This window comes from Zootoca vivipara, chromosome 6 (assembly GCF_963506605.1).
Source record: "Zootoca vivipara chromosome 6, rZooViv1.1, whole genome shotgun sequence".
Lineage (NCBI taxonomy): Eukaryota > Metazoa > Chordata > Lepidosauria > Squamata > Lacertidae > Zootoca > Zootoca vivipara.
In genome coordinates, this window is record NC_083281.1 from 47,549,583 (window position 1) to 47,569,689 (window position 20,107).

Below are 20,107 nucleotides of genomic sequence, written 5' to 3' on the forward strand. Positions count from 1 at the left end.
GTTTTATTCTTCTGCTTGCTGCTTTGCCAGATATGAACCTCACCTGGCACTTGTTGGGCTCTGGGTTCAGGAGCTACACTCTCATCTGGAGATGTCAAAGGAAACAAATGCTATTTTCTTCCCAAATCTAATGGGTGATGAAAAGGAAGCCTGTCCTCTTGGGATTTGCATATTGCTTGGAACAAGTTACTTCCTCATTACCTGACTTGTGACGTTGTCCTAATTTGTTTACTGCTGTAGCTAAGATTAGGCAAAAGCTTGACAATCTTGAAGCTGCTTGCTGAACTGGACATGAGTTGTTTCCTTTGCTGAATCTCACTGGCAAAGTGGCCTCTTCATGTGCCTCCATCCACTTGCCGGCAGTAGTAATGCCCCTAAATACCAGTTACTGGAAACCACAGGAGGAGGAGAGTGCTGTGGCACTTGGTTCCTGCTTGCAGGCTTCCTATTGACCACTGTGAGAACAGGATGCTGGGTTAGATGAGCAACTGACCTGATCCTGAAGAGCTGTTCTTGTGGTAGCTTCCTATTGTTCTGCTGTTGGTGTAGGTGATTGAGACAGATCCGGAACCTGCTCACACGACTGTGGAAGACAGTGGCCGAGAACTGGAGCTCTGGGTGAATGCCACTGTGGACTACGCACAATACAAAATGGAGGTGGAGACAGTGAACTTCAAGGACACTTTGCTGTTTCAGACGAGGGTGTACGAGTGAGTAACAAATATGCAGAATCTTGTTCAGAGGCTGCCTTCTATTTTTGTGGTCCCCTTTTTGTGAAGCCCAGCTTTCCTACCTTACAGTCTGCTGGACACATATACCTGCATTCCCATGGCTGATTCATGCTTCAGGCCACCTTGTTTCCCCCAAACTCAGTGATGAAGAGGATTATATGTGACCAGAGCACAGTGACTCCTCTCTTTCCTCTGTTCTGAGCCAAACCTCCCGATTTCCTCCCTTTCTCTCTGCCCTCTTGTTCTACCAGTGTGGAGCTGTCTAATACAGGGGATGTGCAGCTAGAATACACCTGGAATGTGGCCATGGAGGAGACTGGGAGGGCAGTCAACTTTGCTACTGAGCCTCTGGCAGCCAGCCCAGAAGGTGCAGCAGGTAAGCCTCAGTGGGCTTCTCAGGCTCTACTTTCCACCATTTCTTGGGTGCCTTGAGAACATCCTCAGATCCTTTCCTTCTAGCTTGTGGAGCATCACATGCCCCTGTCCACTGGCCCTTTCCTCTCATCTTTTTGGATCTTTCAAGACTGTTCATATATTTGCCTGGGACATTCAGGGCAGGTTGCAACAAGTACAACAGTAGCTGCATCAGCCAGAAGGGAGTTACTTGCCAGGTGATTGCTTTCTAGAGAGTTAATGGGGAACTTTTAGCTTGTCTGTATACTTATTTAAAACATTTCTTTGGCAGTTCACAAGCATATAAATACATTTTCTATTTAAAAAAAACCCAACCCAACACATTAAAATGCAACAAATGCATCCAGATGAAGCAAGACAATTTTTACAATAGCTTATTGTTAAGGAATAGCAAATGAGCCTTTAGCTAGCGCTGAAAACTCGATCTATAGTTGGGGCTTGCCTTATTTCAAAGTGGAAGTAGCATCACAACAGAAAAGCAGCACCCCACCCCTCCCCAGTTACCACAATATGGATCTCAGCAGCTGCAATGCAACTCAGTTTGAATATCTAAGCAGAGAGACAGGTCTATCTGCAAGAAGGCTTTCTTCCACATAACCTAGCCCAAGCTTGCTAAGGACTAATCCCAGAAGCAAACACACAGGCAGCACAGTTCTTTTAAAAGTGGTGCTTCTTGCTCACAGTCGACCACTCCACTCAGTCGTGCCATTTCACAGCCTTCTGTGCAAGCTGCAGCTTCCAGGCCAACCCTAAACATGACATTTTTGCTCTATGTCTCAAGTGCTTGCTGTTGCCATCACCTCTTCCCCACAACATTCTTTGGAACATGAAGGACACTGGCCAGGGCCAACTTGCATGCCAAGCCCCAGAGATGTTTGCCCTGGCAGATGGGTTCATAACAAGCCATAACATCCAGATTTGGAAAATAAATGGAAGGTCACAAAATGCTGCTTTGAATAATGCATTGAGGAGAAGCAGTTGTCTCAGCAAATTCTGCCTTCAACCCAGGGGAAGTTCCATCTGCTGCTTCCATCAAAACCGGGTCCAGCCGACGGTTCAGTCATTTTGAGAGTACGGTGGACAGCCTTTCTTCCTACGTGTCCCCAACAGCCACTAGAGCTCCCTTCTTCATGCAGCCCAGCTGTGGTACCATCCTTCCTAAGAGCTCCCAGACACTCCAGATGAAATTCTGTCCTCACGAAGTGGGAGAGTTTGAGGGCCGCCTACTCTGCAGGTAAGGAGACTTCCCACAACTGCCATCCACAAGTCCTGAGAAAGCAAATCTTCCCGACACTGCAGATATTGTTATGTCTTGCTCTCACCTTGAGTGCTTCCTTACACAGCTGCTGTGGTGCTCGGTGGGAGGCAGGCAGCATAAGCATGCTCTGTGACTTCCTAACAAAATGGCTATTGCCTAGGTTTAGAAGGCTCTGAACTTTGTTCTGTATGACTGCACAGAAATTATAGTCGCCATCTTTCTGGCATCAAACACTGTCTCTCTGAATCCAGGGGAGGAGGAGCAGTGCAGAGGCAGAAACACAGGTTTCCTCTTACCTCATTGCCCCCTTTTGATGGGCTTGGGGTGGCAGCAGCTCAAGTGTTCCCATAAATAGGGGGGAAAGGCCTCCAACAACAGAGGTTTGACTTTCCCTGACAGTGCCACAAGTAGTTGAGCCTTATGCTGTGGAGGCCTACACCAGTCAAATGCTGAACTTGCCTGAATAGTATCTGCTCAATGGGACAAAATGAGGGCGAAGCTTTTGCTCATGCCTTGGAATACCAGCAGATGCAAATGTGCATTGACCACATATTGCTTGGTGAGAAACTGAGTAAAATGGGGATTTGTTAGTCCAGGAAGGGTGGTGATCACTGCCACAGAGACAGAAAAATAGCAAGAGAGTTTTCTTGTGGGGAAAAGATGGATCACATGCCATGTGTGGAGTATGGAGTCCCAGAAATTTATTTTTATATTCCCTGTCAACCTGGGCCTTTTTCCTTTCAGTATTTCTAACCTGAAGCCTGATGAGGAAGGCCCGGTTGTGGCTGTGAAGGGGAAGAGCCTCCTGCCCTACTGTCATTTTGAGCTGGAAGATTCCAATTACATCACTGCGCACAGACGTAACCAAGACTTGCGAGGGCCTGGTGGGATGAGCCTGGATGCCAACACCAAAGTGATTGAATTTACCTCTATAGGAGTGTACGTCAGGAACACCCGGTAAGTATCCAGTCAGTTCTTTGCATTGACTGCTTCATTCAAACAGTCATAGGTGTTCTAAGCAGTGACTAGGAACATCCCTTGGGCTTGGGCTTTCAGCCGAGAGAGCTGCTTTCCCTTTGGCAGTGTTGCATGCCCAGGATGGTGGGGCTGCTGGTGCAGCAGTTTATTCCATGGTTGGGTTTCTGCTATTTCTCCTTCCTGCATGGCACACCAGCGCCAGTCATGACTCTGGAGGGGGTCTGAAGCAGCTACCTTGGAAGCATTTGCTAACATCTGAAAATTTGGCATCAGTGCAAAAGCACCTACATAGAAAAAAGAATGTTTATCAGCATAAAAGCACAAAAGAAATAAGGATATATCCTCAGTGGTTGGATGTTATCACTGCCTCCAAGGACAGTTGATAAAATAGATGCTATTGAAAAAGATTTGTCAAAATGGGTAATTCAACTGGTGTTCCCTCTTCTGATTAATATTATTTGGGTTGTTTTGCTGTATCTTTATTGATGTAATAAATAGGTCTTGTTATTGTTTATGCTTTGGCTTCTGGGAACCTTTACCATTGTTTTTCTTCATATAAAGCATGTCACTTATCTGATAAAAGTCAGGAGAGTCAGGGATTCAAGCTTGTGAATTTCATAACTTCACCCGATAACTTGAGCTCTGGCTGACAGTGACCCACATGCTGAATTAGTGAATCAGGCACTTTTATTTGCATTGAGGCTTCAAGCTTTTATTGATGTGATCAGTAGATTAATCAACTCAAGTTTATTTGATTCACTGGTGGGGGCTGACTTTTAATCACTAGCACTCTGAAAATAAGGCACACTTGCTTATTTTTTATGTGGCTTTGTGATAGGCTTGTTACTGTAAAGGGAAAGAAAATCAAATGTTAAAAATAGTCCTTCTCTCTAAAATGAGTGATAGCTTTAAGAAATAAAACAACCAAGCACATATCCTTGTACATAAATGCAATTTGTTACTGAACTGGTTTCTTAAAAGACAGATGATCAATCAACTAGACTTTTCCCCCATTAGCTGACAGTCTAACATGTCTCTGATGTCACTTCTTCCATGTCTTGGGTAGGAGCTTTTCCATCATGAACCCCACCAATGCCACCTACTCTTTCCAGTGGGTCTGTGAGCAGCAGGAGAACAAAGATTATGCTGCCTTCATCTGCTTTATGGAGCGAGGCCAGCTCCGGCCAGAGAAAAAAGTGGAGGTGAGTTGGCAGAGGGAATGCCAAGTTAGGGCCACAATCTCTTGCCTCTGAGTCTTCCTTTGCAAGGGTGTAGCCACTCCTGGTAGCCTGTTCCTCTTGCAAGTGAATTCAGATATACAAAGGGTGAGATATATATGGATTTGTCATATACATGTAGCTTTTCCATGTGCCACTTCTGGTAATTCTTATTCCAACAAGCCGACACAGAAGCACATCAATTCTGGTAACAGCATGTTTTGAACCCACATGCACGTCTAGCACTCGTGTATTCATACACACAACTAAAGTTAGGTTTAGGATCTTGTGCTGGAGTTATGACATGTGCTTGTTATGTGTTAACCCTTAACCCTCATGCCAACAATAACTTCTCACCCCCCAAGGAATAAAGAAAGCTTGGTTTATTATAGGAAATACAAGTGACAGAGTATATAAATGTTGCTTCGGACAGCAAAATTACAAGTTAAGCAGGCAGCAACTACTACAGTGCACACCACCCTTGACCTGAAGAGTGAAAGAGAGCCTATGGAAATGTGGGTGTGACAATTTTGAGAGCAAGACCCACACTAAGAACAAGAAATGGAAAGGGAAGAATAAATTTGGTGTAGGTGGGTCTCCACGAGGCAAGACACAGCGATAATAGCAAGAACCTTTATTGACCTACATAACTGGGAAAACAGGAGCAAAGCAACTGCTTATATACATTCCTGAAAGCCTGGGCCACTTCCACTCCCAACGTGATTAGCTGTCTAAACTTCCAAACTGTGAATCTTGACTCAGAGTTCAAGGGCCAATAGCAGAGTCCCAAATCCTGAAATGTTCTGTGATTGGACATCACGTATCAAATCAGAACACAGGAGCTCAGAATCCTTAGTCCAGACTCAAGCTCAGGCAAACACAGATCACTGAATACATAAAAATTTCTGTCCTTAAAGTGAAGCAGGCCTGTGCTGTTCTTTGAGAGTGCTGAGTAAGAGAGTTCCTCAATATTGACTATTGGAAAACCGGGGTTTTTAATAAAATAATATTTTTAGCCAATGCCTCCTAGTAGAGAAGGAAGAGGCTGCAAAACTGGGGAAGTCCTTAGTGGTGTGTGTGTGTGTTGAAATACTTTTGAAAGCATTGTGGTGAAAGGGGGGGGGTATCAAGAGCAGGGCTGTGCCAGAGGTTTCTAGTTGCCTTTTTACTTGTAGGTCATATTTGAATTCATCCCTCAACATCTGGACACCACAGAATCCTTTTGGACTTTCACAATCCCTGAACACAACCTTTCTGTCCCATTCCTCTTGGTTGGCCACACCACGGACCCTGCTGTGTATCTGGAAAGATCCCACCTGAACTTCCGCTCACTCCTTATTGGTAAGGACAGCCTTAGGAGGCAGCGGGGGGGGGGGGCAGATCTGTCCATTTCAGTTTCTTATTTTCCTAGTCTGAATATTTATTTGCCATAGTTCACACAATTTGTATAAAGGTATGGTGCAATTTATTCATATTCTGCAAATTAATCTTAAAACAAATGTTCATAAAAATTCTTTAGTATTTTGGTGCACAAAGAAATCAACTTTGCAAGGTAAGAACCAAATGGTCTTTCCCTTTAATATATCCATTTTTGTTTATATATTATAGTTGGAAAACTGCATCGGCATTGCAAAATTCAGAGACATGTGAATTTTAAAGGATAAATGTGTTTCATTTTGCATAAGTTTTTATTGGGGGGAAATACATTTTACTCTTAGACAGTAAAGATTCTGAGTAAATATAACTGGGAAGGCAGTGAGTTCTCTCTAGCAAACTGACTCTACTCTAGCATACTCTAGCATTCTGCTGCTCTTCCTCTCTCCCTAAGGACACGAGGCTCGTGAGAGCATCGACATTATCAACAATGAGAATGAGACCTACAATTTTTCCTTCAGAGAAGGCTCTCGTTTTTCAGAGGGGCGAATCAGCTGTCTAAAACTGCAGCCCATGGAAGGCTCAATCCCACCTCGTTCCAGGTAAAGGAGGCTGTGGAGCTAGATGGCAAGTGCCTTGAATGGCACATTCTTGGGACTCGTGTCGCTGTTGATTGGGAGTGAGCCAGACATTCCTTTCATAAGATTATTGTGTTTCTGGTCCCATGGCATCATCTGTAAAGCACTTGTTCTTTGGCCCCTTTCTCCCCTGCAACTCCACATTCTGCATTATAGGGAAGGATTTGGGCTACAGGCTTAGCACAAATCATGCATTGACATACATGCAAATTTCTGCAAGTTTATGAGGGGGTAACTGGTCCTGAAAAGCCCTGAGTGCTTTTTTCCTTGTGACTAGTTTTCTCAGTGCAACCAACCCCAACCAAATGTGTGGTGTTTTCTCACCAGGCTTCCTATTAGCATCTTATTCATGCCAAACCTGGAGGGGGAGGTAAACTTCAACTTGATCTGTGATGTCAACAGAAAGAGCCAGCCCCTCTGTTTGAACATCAAAGCCACTGGCCAGGCCATGAATGTGTCTGTGAAGTGTCAGGAAAGTAATGGTTTGCTTACTGAGCTGGACCCCGACCAGCCACACCGGATCAGCTTTCAAGAGGTGAGAGTCCAGGAGTTTCTTAGCGCTACTTGACTCCAACAGGCATCAACAATTTGCAGAATTTTCCTCAGTCAGTTCCTGCATAGTGATGGCTTGAGAAACAGTGTCTGTAACAGCAAGTGTTACAGTGTCTGTGTTGATGGAAACATCCCCAAGCGGATTGGCTAGGCCGATCCCTAAGCACCAGCATTGTGGATTCATTTGTAGGAAAGGTAGGGTCACAATCTGAGAGAACTGCAGAAAAGTACTCGCATGCTCTTTGGCAACATTCCAGGTAGTGACAAATTCCTTTCTCTCTCCCACTTCAGAAGGCTCGTATTATGCATGCAACTTGAGGGGGGGAAATGAAACTGAGCTCAGTGGAGCTTACACCCTAGTGCAGAGGTGGGGCACGGGTACCATTGGACTCTTAACACCTGAATGGCTCAGACTACTGACACGATTGCCCCTGAGCACTGGTATATTCCAGAGCTTGGGGCAAGGAAACAAGCTGGGAGACAGCTTGAACGCAAGTGGAGGAAATATCTGAATGATGGCAACTGAACACTGGTACGGGCTTATTATCAAGCCTACCTAGTGGTTGTGAAGGCAGTAAAGAAAGCATACTTTGCTGCTTCCATTGCACCCTCATTATGTCCTCCTGCAGAGCTTTTCCAGGTTGTACAGGGCCTTTTACAGGCTGGCCCAAAGGAGGTGGGAGAACCCACGGTAGCTCACTCCAACTTGTTTGCAAAGCATTTTGAGGATAAAATCACTTGCATCTACCAAGACCTTGACTCTGCTGTTATAGCAGATGAATCTCATGGGGTGTCCAGAGCACTGTCTAGTCCTGTTGTGTTGGATGAGTTTCAGCTGGTAAGGTTTGAGGATGTGGACAAGGTGCTTGGATCGGTTAGGGCAACCACTTGCACTCTAGAACCTTGCTCCTCTTGGGTGGGAACAGCAGACTGGGCCAGGGAGGTGATCAATGCCTCTTTATGAGAGGGGGTGCTCCCTGCCTGTTTGAAGGAGGCAGTGGTAAAACCATTCCTTAAGAAACCTTCCCTGGATTCAGAAAACCTAACTAACTACCGGCCAGTTGCTAATCTCCCTTTCCTAAGCAAGGTTCTGGAGCGAGTGGTTGCACACCAGATTCAGGCACTTTTGGAAGAAACTGATTTTCTGGATCCATTTCAATCGGGGTTTAGGCCCGATTTTGGCACAGAAACTACTTTGGATGATGACCTCTATCCAGAGAGAGACAAGGGAAACATGTCCCTGTTAATTATTCTCAACCTCTCAGCAGCTTTTGATACCATTGACCATGGTATCCTTCTGGAGTAACTATCCAAACTAGGGGTGGGTGGCACCACTTTGTGGGTGGCACCACTAGCTCAAAGGAAGACAAGCCTTGCCTATAACAACCTGTGGTTCTGCAACAGTATTAATGCTGCATCTTCTCTTTGTTCTGGACAGATGCAAGTCAGTGATTATGCTCAGTGCCATTTCTATATTCTGAATACTGGCAAATTCAACTTCAACTTCTCATGGGAACTTGACCTTGCCAAAGCAGTTAAGCAATATTTTGTCATCTCTCCAAATAACGAAGTAGTAGAAGCAGGGAATCGGACAGAGGTCATGCTGTCCTTCCACCCGCTGAAGCCATGCACCTTAAAAGATGTGGAGCTGAAGCTGCAGGTAAGGAAGACCCAGGGTCGGTGGTGGTGGGTTTCTTCTGTTGTCTGACGAGAAGGTTTCAAATCACCCACTTGATATTTACACTAAGGATATAAAAAAAATAAAGCTTAAAACTCCCAGCAAAATCAGATATTGTCTTAAAATTAAAATTAGCCAAGTATATATTAGTCTGACAATTAATCTGACCAGTTCTGAGGCAGCCCCTCTCTGTGCTCACAGATCAGCCATGGACCAACATTTACTTGTGTGCTGGAAGGCTCAGCTGTGAATCCCAGCATCCATTTCTCTACCACCAAAGTGGGGTTTGGAAGCTGCTTCATCTACCAAGGTGGAATGACCATTTCCAAACGAATCCTGACTGTCACGAATAAGGATGCCAAGGATGCAAGGTAAGCTGGACCAATGATGTGCCTCGCAGACACAGAGCACCATGGCAGATGTACAGGAGGTAAATTCAGATGCACAGCACCGGCAGTGGTGTGATGTTGGGCTACAGGCAGAGCAAAGAGCCAGCAGGGTTGAGGGCAGAAGGTGGGAGAATCAGAACCAAGAATCACAGACAGGGAAGGTCAAACTGACCATTGCTCAGACAAAGTCCCATGCCTGCCTTGGGAATTTATATAGCCCCATCAGCAAAGGGCAAATCAATACACTACCTAGATCAGCGGACTCTCCTTAAGAGGCATCACAGCCCTGTCAACCTTTCAATCTGCAGCATCTGTTGAGGTTGCAATTAGAAGATCTCCTGCTGCTTAGATGGGCTTTTGGGGCATAGCTGCCAAGTTTTCCCTTTTCTCGCGAGGAAGCCTATTCAGCATAAGGGAAAATCCCTTAAAAAAAGGGATAACTTGGCAGCTATGTTTTTGGGATAAGCCAGCTGGTATCATTAGTGGTCCCAACCTCCATTTTCTGCCTCACTTGTTGAAGGTGTTGCAATTTTGGAAAGTATAAACCTCACCCCTGATATGGTAGTTGACAAATGTGTGGTGCCCCATTTGCACAGGCACATTAGCAGTCAGGAAGGGATGAATGTGTGACACAACACTTTGGATCATGTCTTCTCTCTCTTTGCTTGCTCCAACTCTGCCCTGGGAGGGACCCCTTGTGTTCTAGTGCCTTGCCTCAACATTGTCAGTGGAGGCGACAGCGTTGGTTCGTCTAAAGGCCAAAGCACTGTGCATCTCTCCACTGAGAGCAGCTATTAGCCCAAGAAAAAAATGCACATAGCAGAAGCACAGAGAGTTGGAACAGACATTAGAGCTGATCATTGTATGGAGAGATGGGGGGGAGAGGGAGATTGTGGAGGCTGTGAGAGGGTAAAAAAAGGGAGAGCAGTGAAGTTCAACCCCTGTCACATTCATTTGCTTTTTGAAAATGTAGTTTAATAATTCCAAATAAGTGGCATGGATTAAATAGGCGGCATGATACAGGGCAGTTTATACAGAATTAATTAGTTTTACCATCTATATTGGCAACCCTGCTACTTTTAGCTGTCAGTGATACAGATATTACAACTAGAAAGCAAATAATACAGTATACAAATAATTATAACCCCAAGTTAAATAATTAAATAAAATGATGAGGCAGGTTAATAAATAATTAAGTAAATGATTAAATAAAAAGTTAACTGGGTAGGCAGATCAGCATAGAACATATCAGTCACATGTAAATCGATTAAAATGTGCTGTAAAAATTCATAAATTGTCACATTGTATACATAAAGATTAACCTAAACCTTAAATATAAATTTCTTCTGAGCAACATATAGGACTCTTACAAAACAGGAAAAGAGTTATAACCTGGCACACCTTGATATTTATTCAAAAAATCATTTTTTCAGTCATATTTGAGATTCACAAGTCAAACTGTTGGAAAGCTGCTCATCTTTCAGAGTCAGAGACACCTTTTTGGAGAAAGAAACATCCTGTTTCACTTCCGGTCTACCGCACAAGCTGAGCGGCGAGGAAACCTCGAGCTCCAAGGTTTCTGGCTGCGTGGAGGAGGGGGGGGACTCCGCGAGAGCGATGCGGACCTCCAGAAGAACCCCAGATTGAGCGTTCTGGGGTCGTGGGAGCTTGGCAGTGCCTCGGAGCGACTCCTCTGCTGCCCAGTAAGCTCCTTTGGAGCCCTGAGAGCCAGTGGAGTGGAAGTCACGGGAGCCATTTTGAGCCCAATGCTACCTCCATGGAGCAAAGCTCCGAGCCGGCAGCCTGTAAGCGGCAGGTTTTCCCATTAAAAAGAAGATTTGAATGATTTGGATACCGTGAGTAAATGAAAAAATCAAGAATTTGATTTGGAAATTGGCCACGGAAGGAGATCTAAAAGGGAAGTCGGTCTCCCCCTCTGAGTGCTTGGTAACGCAGTAAAATTGTCTGAAGCCAGGAAATGATAGCAAGCTCTGTTTCGCCTAAAAATTTAATTTAAAATCTTTCCCCAAGGCAGAGTAAAGGGGAAAGTCGAACTGTGTATTGATCTCTACAAAAGACTGTGTTTTGACAAGGGGAAACCCTTTTGGAAATTGGAGTCGGGTCAAAGGAAGGATCAGCTAGCCGCCATTATGACGTCATCATAGAAAGGAATGTGCTTCTTTGTTGGAGGCTGAGAGCTATCAATATGGGAAAGAGGCTGTAACTAAAGTTAAAAAATATTTGAAGGCTGCTCAGTGTTGAACTTAATACTTTAAAAATCTGATGAAGATTAAAAAGAATGGAGGTTGGAACCAGTTTGGATGTGATATTATGTTTTCAAGGCTTGGAAAAATAATATAGTACCATTTCCTGCTCTGTTATACCCATGGAATTGGAGAAGAACAGCATGATAGAGGAGAAGGCATTGGATTTTGAGGATTTTGAAGACACTGAAAATCTACTTTGGGATCTAATTTTGGAAAAAATCCTGGAACTTAAAGAGGAGATGTGTAACCCTAATGGAAAAACATTAACCCCAAAGGAGAAGACAGCTGAACCAACAGACTTGAACTTTGAATTATTAGATTTGAGCTCTGAAAAATATAAGGAAGAAGAAGAAGAAGAGAAAGAAATTACTGTTCCACCGGTGGGAGGGGGGGAACAGGATTTGTGCTGGATTCAAAAGTCCCTTTAAAAAGAACCAACATGGAATGCTGCCTGTCCAGTGAGGGGGGGGGCAGGATGCATGTTGGGGACAGAAGGTGAAGAGCATAAAACAGGGAAGAGGAATGGGAAAAAATGGAAGGAATAGGAGCAAAGTTGGGAGTTGGGAAAGCAACAGCTGAAGAAGGGGGTTGGGCAAGGGTTGGATTGGGTCAGAGTAGGAGTGGGGTGAAGGTGGTTTATTTAAGATTTCATGGGATGGATAAAGATGGTCTGAATCTGGAATGTTCTAAGGAGCTAGCAGAAATTTATGGAGACACTGATTCCAAGGGGGGGGGGGTTGAATTAATCTTAAATGTGGGGTTATAAATAGAAGATATAGAAATTGATTGCCTGAATATTTTTGGGTAGGGAATATTGGCTTTGGAGTAAAATAAAAGTTAAGAGAATTAGGTTGTCAGAATATTATTAAAATCAGGGTTTAGGAGTAAATTGGGTATAGTTTAGTAAAAGATTGAGTTTAAGTGAGAAGGATTTATGTAGTGATAAATGTTTAAGAAATAATGTTTAAGAAATAAGGTATGATGTTAGAATTAAAAGATTTTGAGATAGTATTGATGATATATGAAAACTGCATGATTTAGTTATAAAAAAATGAACTCAAGGAGGGAGATGCGCGGAAGTCTGCAATGTTAAGAAATGAGATTTGATTTTGGGTGTTTTTTTCGTTTTTTTCTTTTTTCTTTTGATATTTTTGATTCCTGTTTTTATTTTTGTATGGGGTTTAAAATGAATAAAACTTATTTGAAGGGGGGGGAAGAAACATCCTGTTTCAAAATGTGGTATCAGTGTCACCTAAGTCTAAAACCTAGTAGGGGCTCAGGCAGGCCTTGTGGCTGGAGAGAATGACCACCACTCAGTAAGGCTGATGATAGTCTCTTCTACTTCTTCATAGCATAGAATGCTTGTTCACCAACACGGCTTACCTCGAGGTTGGTTTCCATGCTGAAGTGCTGGCTGCTGGAGGAAAGACAGAGATTCCAATCACCTTCTATCCCCGAGAGGCCATTTCCTACCATGAGGTCATCACCTTTGAAATCAATGGGGTCTTGCAGCGTAATATTGAGGTCTTCGGGAAGGGCATTGAGATGAAGGTGAGACAGTGAGTGTCCTGGATCTCTGGGCTCCACAGCCAGAGAGGCCAAATTAAGACTTCAGCTTTTGTGGCTCTTATAAGATGCTGCTCAAATATGTTATTCTTTAGGCAAGTGGGATGTTTTTCTAGGAGCTGTATCTTATTTATCCTTATTGAATTGGCTTCCTTCAGCCTTGCATTTGTTGGGTTTCTACAGTCAAATCTAAGTTGACAGCAAGGAAAAGATCCTCCAAATGAGTAGAGGCTGCTTCTCAATTTTTACATTGAGATAGAAGAGTTAGCACTGACATGGTCATTAACTGAGGTGTGCAGAGTGGGGCAGAACCTACTAAGTTCTTGCAAATACACAGTGACATGAAAATGGTTGCAGACAGGGTAGGAGTAAAGCAACATGGTTAGAACTCTTGAAAGTCCCCTCCCTGGGCTGAATATGAGATCATTGAATTAGGCACTTCTGAAACAACATTGCATCACAGGGATTTCCAAAGCTCACACAGCAAGGAGGGTAGATGTTCACGACAGGGATGGGGATCATCTGTGCCCCGACTTCCAAAAGCCAGCAGGACCAGTGCTCAAGGACTGCAGGAGCTGTTGCCCAGTACGTTCTCCACCTCTGCTTGGTGACATGCTAGGCCAGAGGGAAATGGTGGAGTTTGACTTTCCATCATTGAAGGAAATCTGGAGATCTTGGAAGGAGACAGGGGGGCTGAGGCATCTGAAAGAAGCATCAGCAGCTTCTTCTGGGCAATCCAGACATCATGAAGGCACAAAAAATTCGAGTCTTTTATGCTTTCAGCATAATCACTCACCTGCCATTTTTTCCTAAAAGACATTGTTGTTTTCTCATCCTTGAGCCTTTCATGCACTCTCCTGGTGTCATTTTGTCCTCACGTCTAATTGTTATATGGACCCTTCATCACACTAGCCTGTGCCATTTTCTTACCTCTTTTTCCTGCTCCATCTCAGTTGTCCCCACTGTGTGTTTTCTTTGCCCACAGATAGAGGTTGCAGAACCTCACAACAAAGTGCTGAAATTTGGAGCTGTCCCTCCAGGGAACGTTGTGAAGAAGATGGTGACGATAGTGAACCGCAGTTTCACTTTTGTCACCTTCAACCTAAATTTCATGTATTCTGCATCAGAGTTGCAGGAACAGAAGGTAAGGGTCCCCCCCCCCCCGCTGCCATGGGACCCCCTGCACCACCGGTCTTTCTAACATAAGGGATTATGTTCTTAATACTGTGATGCATTTCTAATTTCAGTGGCTTAACACCCCCCCCCCCTTTGCAGGATTGCATATGCGAAATCGCTGAGAAAGAATTCAGATTAATAAGTAAGGCTCAGAAAATTATTTGCTCAGAAAAGTTAAGACTTGGATATTGTTCACCTGACTCTATTTTGAGTGAAGGAAGAAATACTATTGCATAGCAGAATCATTAACCAAAAATGTCTTACCAGTCAAATTTGGCTTCTGGAACACTGCCAAAGCTAAGCCAGACAAACTCTCACCAAAGAGGTCCCTCCCAAACATAATGTATTTTCTGGCTTTCCTCTCCTTTTGACAATGCATGAGAAGCCTGGATGGCTTTTGTAGTTGGTTACCTTAGGAGGGGAGAACTCTGGCAAAACTTGGATTCTGCTCCAGTTTGGGCACTTTGAACTGGGTTTGGACGACTTCAGGTATTTTTTATGCAGACTAATGTTATAACTTTTTTTTCTTCTTCAACTGTACTCCTGTGAAATGATGACTGGTTCTTGTGATCTAAATGGAACCTCCATGTTCAAGCAGTACCATATGCTGGTGGAAAGCAAGGAAAATGAGAAACATGAGTGGTTTGGTTATTTCTGAAAATGGTTGGCTAGCAGACCAGGCAGCATGGCCTCTACTGGGGCAAATGAATTGCTACCCATTTATCTGGCAGGACCCATATGGAGAAATACGAAGCATTTGATACCTAGCAAGGGTGTCAAAGTTTATAACTGAGATGTTTGTTTGACTATCACGTTTCACAGTTCTGAAAACTCATACCCATTTTAGATAGAATCCATCTCCCCTCTGAAGTTCAGCCCAGTGTTGACCCTCCTTGACAAAACCGCCTCCAATCCAAGATCACCAAATGGCTATGTTTGCATCAGGAAGATTTCATTGGTCCTTTAGACTTTGGATATAGCTATAGCAGTATCCTAGGCATAAGGACCCCTGGGAGCTTTAGTTCCCAAAGACGTCCTTATTAGCATCATCAGGATCCATGGGAGCTACTTTTCCCAGTTCCAGAGGGGTAGCCATGCTAGATTGTTGCAGTGAAAAGAACAAAGAGTATTGTGTAATCTTCAAGACTGACACATTTATTATGGCTTAAGCTGAGGTGAACTACAGTCCACTTCATCAGATGCGTGAAGTGTTATCCTGAGTTACAGGTACAGTATATGTTTGACATGTGGAGGACGTGCAGGGAGGTCAGAGGGAAATGAATTACAGAAAAGCACAGACAATTAACAGTTGTTGAAAAGACATCCTAGTGTTCTGTGAAGTATGTAGTATCCATGGATCCTGATGGGTCTACTAGGGCACCAAGAGCCATGGAACTACATCTCCCATGAATCTTTGCAATGGGAATAAGGTTAAGTCCTCCTAATTGCAACGTTTTTCAAGTGAGTTTGGAAAAAAGTGAAGCATTGCGGCGGGGTTTCCAGGCCTGCTTATCAGGAACATGAGAGGGTGTTACCTCAGAATGGGACCCAAGTTTAATTTGTTTGATGTAAGGTTAAGGTAAAGGGACCCCTGACCTTAAGCTCTAGTCACAGACTACTCTGGGGTTGCAGCGCTCATTTCGCTTTACTGGCCGAGGGAACTGGTGTACAGCTTCCAGGTCATGTGGCCAGCATGACTAAGCCGCTTCTGGTGACCAGAGCAGCGCACGGAAACGCCGTTTACCTTCCCACCGGAATGGTACCTATTTATCTACTTGCACTGTGTGCTTTTGAACTGCTAGGTTGTTTGAGGGAAGTCCATTCTAAATCAATCCAGGAAGAGCTTGCCCTTCACTAATTACGTATTCATGGTGCAAAAGCCATACATTTGCCTGTTATGCAGCTGTTCTGCCAGAGAAAAAAGTGGCAACCTTAGCCACCAAACCTATCAGACTTAGCTGGAGAAAAGCAGTCCCTTGGAGTTATCTGGGACAATGTCTGGTCCAGGGAGTGTTCAGTCCCATCTCTCTTGGACAGGTTCTTTCCATGACTCCATGCAATGAAATAACCCTGAAACCCAAAGAAGGCACATGCCACGTGGAGGTGACTTTTGCCCCGAAGAGCCGCATCCTGCCGTTCAAAGAGGAGGTCCTGCTCGAGTGCCTCGGGATCCTGCGCTCCCTCTTTGTGGTGCAAGGCTGCAGCCAGGGCATCGAAGTCAGTCTGGACCAGCATCATATCCCTTTTGGAGCAGTGGTGCTACGGAGCCAGGCTTCCCGGCGCATCATGATGCAGAACACAGGAGACATCGGTGTGGGGTAAATAGAGAAAGTCCTGCTGGCTGAGTTTCCCTCCCCACGCCCCACCCCACTCCACCATCCTTTATGCTCCACAAGGCTGGTCTTCGTCCCTTCAAGTACACCTGACTTAAGTGGTCATTCACTTGTTCCAGAGGTGTCGAAGGCAAAACAAAACAGAGCGGAAACAGGACAGTAAATCCATGTTCACTGGGTCAGCTTCAGCTGGCAAAAACCTTTGCACATTTTTGAGTAACCGAGGATTCTGTTGGAGCAATGCCACTCACCTGAGTCTCCTTGCAATCCTGTTATCCTTTCCCCACCACCTCCCACTGCCTTTGTCACTAGGGGGTTGTGGCTGCATCAACTCCTTTTCAGTAATTCTGTAGCCCTTCCTTGGCACACCAACCATCTTCAGAAGGGCTAATCCAGGCATCCCCAAACTGCGGCCCTCCAGATGTTTTGGCCTACAACTCCCATGATCCCTAGCTAACAGGACCAGTGGTTGGGGAAGATGGGAATTGTAGTCCAAAACATCTGGAGGGCCGAAGTTTGGGGATGCCTGGGCTAATCCATAATGTGTGTTTTCCCAACCCCAATGGAGGCATCTCTAATAGATTGTGTCTATTATAATACCTCTAATTCCCTCCATGACAGCAACTCTCAGCACTAGAAATCAGCAATCTGCAGCCAGTGGGTTTGGCCTGCAGCCTCCCACGTGCTGGTCAGCCTCCTGTCTTTCTCTTTCAAATGTGCCTCTTGAAATGGCTCAAGAAAGGAAGCATGGAGGAAACGAGAGCAAAGGGGCTTTCTGGGTTGTCCTCCACCCTCCAGCTGAAATGCTTCTTTTTCTTTTCATGAAAAGATTTAAATGGGACGCCAAGCGCTTCAAGCCAGACTTCTCCATTAAGCCAGTGGAAGGCTACATTTCCCCAGGAACGGATGTCTTCTTTGAAGTGACTTTCCACCCCTGTGAGCAGAGCCAGGACATCTGCTATGAGAACCTCCTGTGCCACATCCAAGGCAGAGAACCACTCAAGCTCATGATCACCGGATGCTGTGTGGGAGTCCCCCAGGTCAAAGAGGTACAAAACCTCCTCAACAGGACTGTTTTCTTCTTCTTTTTCAAATTATTTTTATTAGCATTTTAAACTTTAAAATTTCCATTCATTTCTTCATCTTAAATCATAGTATCATACAAGCAAACATCAACAAAGACAAAAAATAAAAATAGAAAAAAGAAAAAGAAGAGCAAAAAAGAAAAAAAAGAAAAAAGAAAAAACCAATCTAATATTCATAACAGTTTCGTAAAACCACTTCCGCTAACACGGAGGTGGGGTTGTGGGCTTGGCCCGACAGAACTCTCGCGATGGGGGCTGAGATTCAGCCCCCTCGCGAGAAGGGAATCCCCGCCACGTCATAAGCAGGCTGGCCAATCGGGCCAGCCGGGGCGGGGCTTCAGTCCTTTTAAACTGGGACGGGGCGGGAACGCGTCCTCTTTCGCCCCGGATCCCAGAGCAAGAAGTTCATCCTCTTGTTCTGCCTTCGCCTATTGATTTTGCTTCCGTCGCCTGGCTGCCGTGTTCTTGTTTCTTGCCTACCGGAGCATCAGCTGGGAAGCGGCTCACGAGCGCGGGCGCCGCTCTAGGTCTCCTTATCGGAGGATCAGCTGGGAAGCGGCGTAGCGCCGATCATCTGGGAAGCGCCTCGCGAGCGCGCACGCCTCCTCGCCTCCGTCCCCAGCCACTGGCAGCATCCGCGGAGACGGAGCCGAGTCTCCAGCAGCCCGCAGCCCCCCCGCGCTTTTCACAGTGTGCCGGGACCTCTCCTGCGGAGCCTGCTGACGCTTCTTTTCGCCAGTCTTGGTGCGCTCCTTGTCGGTCGTGCCGTGCCGTGCCGTGGCCAGTAGTGGAAGCCGTCGTGCCTTGCTGCTTCGCGTAGCGCTCGCCCCGCTCCGCTTCCAGCCTTGGGGTTCTCTCGTCCATCGCGCGGGGGATAGGCTGCCGCCTCCCCGCCTTTGCTCCGCCAGCAGCAAACGCCTGAAGCCTCACCGCCCGTGCTCCACCGGCAGCGCCAGAAACCGCAGGGGGTACATCGGCTGAGTGGTGAGCTAGCCCGCGCGCGGGTCAATTGCTTCCTTTAAGGGGTTTAGCATTTTTAAATACGTTTCAGCATTTTAATACCCCAGTGGTCACGGGAGCCCAGCTCAGGGAGCCATTGTAAGAGTGGCCACGTGTCCCAGGTCCGGAAGCCATTTTGTGTGGGTCATTGCAAGCGGCCGCCATTTTGAGAGTGGCCACGTGTGCTTGCTGCAGCGGCCATTTTGGGTGGGTCATTGCAAGCGGCCGCCATTTTGAGAGTGGCCACGTGTGCTTGCTGCAGCGGCCATTTTGGGTGGGTCACTGTAGCGGTGCGCTGGCCGCATACCCTGCTGGTTCCTTTTCTTTGGGCTTCCGTACTGAACCTTGCTTTCGTTGAATTCTTTCAGTGCCTCCATATTTCATTGCAACGTTACCCTGAACTCAGTAGTGCTTCAGTTGTCGTGTTAATTTGGTGGCTAGGTATCCCTCGCTTGCATCTAACTATCGGTCATTGTTTAACCAGCTTGGGTCTATTTGTGTGGCTGTCGTTTGCTGCACCTTTCCAGTAATTCATCTGTTCTATGGTTTATTGGTATCGGATTGCTTAACGTCATTAGCGGAAATAATTGCATAATACTTAATACTCTATCTTACAGTAATATAGTACAGAATTCGGCATAGTGATATAATAATAACGTAGCGCATTACTATTATTTTGTGTAGGGATTAAGCTGCTTGGCCTTTAGGATTTACTGCTTGGTGCGTGCGTTTTATTTTTGCTAATACCCTGCTGAGTGTTCTCGGCCTTACATTGATCCGTGACATTAGCATAAGTTTGCATTAGCATAAGTTTGCATTGAAAGCCTACTGCTTGATAGCCTGAAAACCATGGCTGGTCGCAACCTGCGTAACAAATCTAAGAGTGCAGCCCCCCCAGCCAATACTGACAACGCAGCTGCAGGCCCAGCCCCAGTTTTCAACCCGGATGCTCTGGCTCAGGTAGCCTCTAATTTGCAGAATATCTGTAATCAGCTAGGTCCATTGTGCAGCACTTTGGCCCCCCTGTGTGTCTCTCTCGCCTCTGCGAACCGGGCATCACAAAATAGTGTTGCTAGCTCCCAGGCCTGTGTCCTCGAGACTCCTCTGGAAAATAGTCAGGCATCTAGCTCCTCTAACTTCTCCCTGCTTTGTTCTCAGGCTAGCAGCGGGGGAGCTCCTGGCCCCTTGCTCACCAGCACGCAACAGGATGATGGTGCCCGCCCGGGCACATCGGCGTCCTTCACGAATAATTTCTCCCTTCTCAGTTCTCAGGCCAGTGGTGGGGATGCTCTCAGCGCATCTGCCGCCTTGTTCTCTAGTCAGCGGCAGGATGCAGAAGCACGTGGGGGCACATCTGCCTCCTACATGCCAAACCCTCATCAGGCCCAGGCTACAGCTGCCTCCTTCAGGCCTGACCCTCTTCAGGTCCAGGCGGCAGCGCAGCCATCTCAA

General features: G+C 45.7%; 1 protein-coding gene across 4 annotated transcripts in view; it reads left to right on the plus strand.

Moving 5' to 3' along the window:
- The window catches only part of HYDIN (HYDIN axonemal central pair apparatus protein), a 174,777-nt gene that overhangs the window by 136,847 nt on the left and 17,823 nt on the right, over nucleotides 1-20,107 (plus strand). For 3 of the 4 annotated variants that reach the window (XM_060275916.1, XM_060275918.1, XM_060275917.1), the window contains 14 exons: nucleotides 550-710; nucleotides 983-1,107; nucleotides 2,154-2,379; nucleotides 3,148-3,360; nucleotides 4,448-4,583; nucleotides 5,774-5,939; nucleotides 6,427-6,574; nucleotides 6,938-7,145; nucleotides 8,601-8,822; nucleotides 9,042-9,211; nucleotides 12,849-13,047; nucleotides 14,048-14,206; nucleotides 16,276-16,556; nucleotides 17,401-17,620. In XM_060275916.1, the coding sequence (XP_060131899.1) occupies nucleotides 550-710; nucleotides 983-1,107; nucleotides 2,154-2,379; nucleotides 3,148-3,360; nucleotides 4,448-4,583; nucleotides 5,774-5,939; nucleotides 6,427-6,574; nucleotides 6,938-7,145; nucleotides 8,601-8,822; nucleotides 9,042-9,211; nucleotides 12,849-13,047; nucleotides 14,048-14,206; nucleotides 16,276-16,556; nucleotides 17,401-17,620 (2,634 nt within the window). Of the gene's footprint in view, nucleotides 1-549; nucleotides 711-982; nucleotides 1,108-1,926; nucleotides 2,380-3,147; nucleotides 3,361-4,447; nucleotides 4,584-5,773; nucleotides 5,940-6,426; nucleotides 6,575-6,937; nucleotides 7,146-8,600; nucleotides 8,823-9,041; nucleotides 9,212-12,848; nucleotides 13,048-14,047; nucleotides 14,207-16,275; nucleotides 16,557-17,400; nucleotides 17,621-20,107 lie in introns of those variants that run through there. The other variant, XM_060275919.1, reaches the window with a different exon arrangement.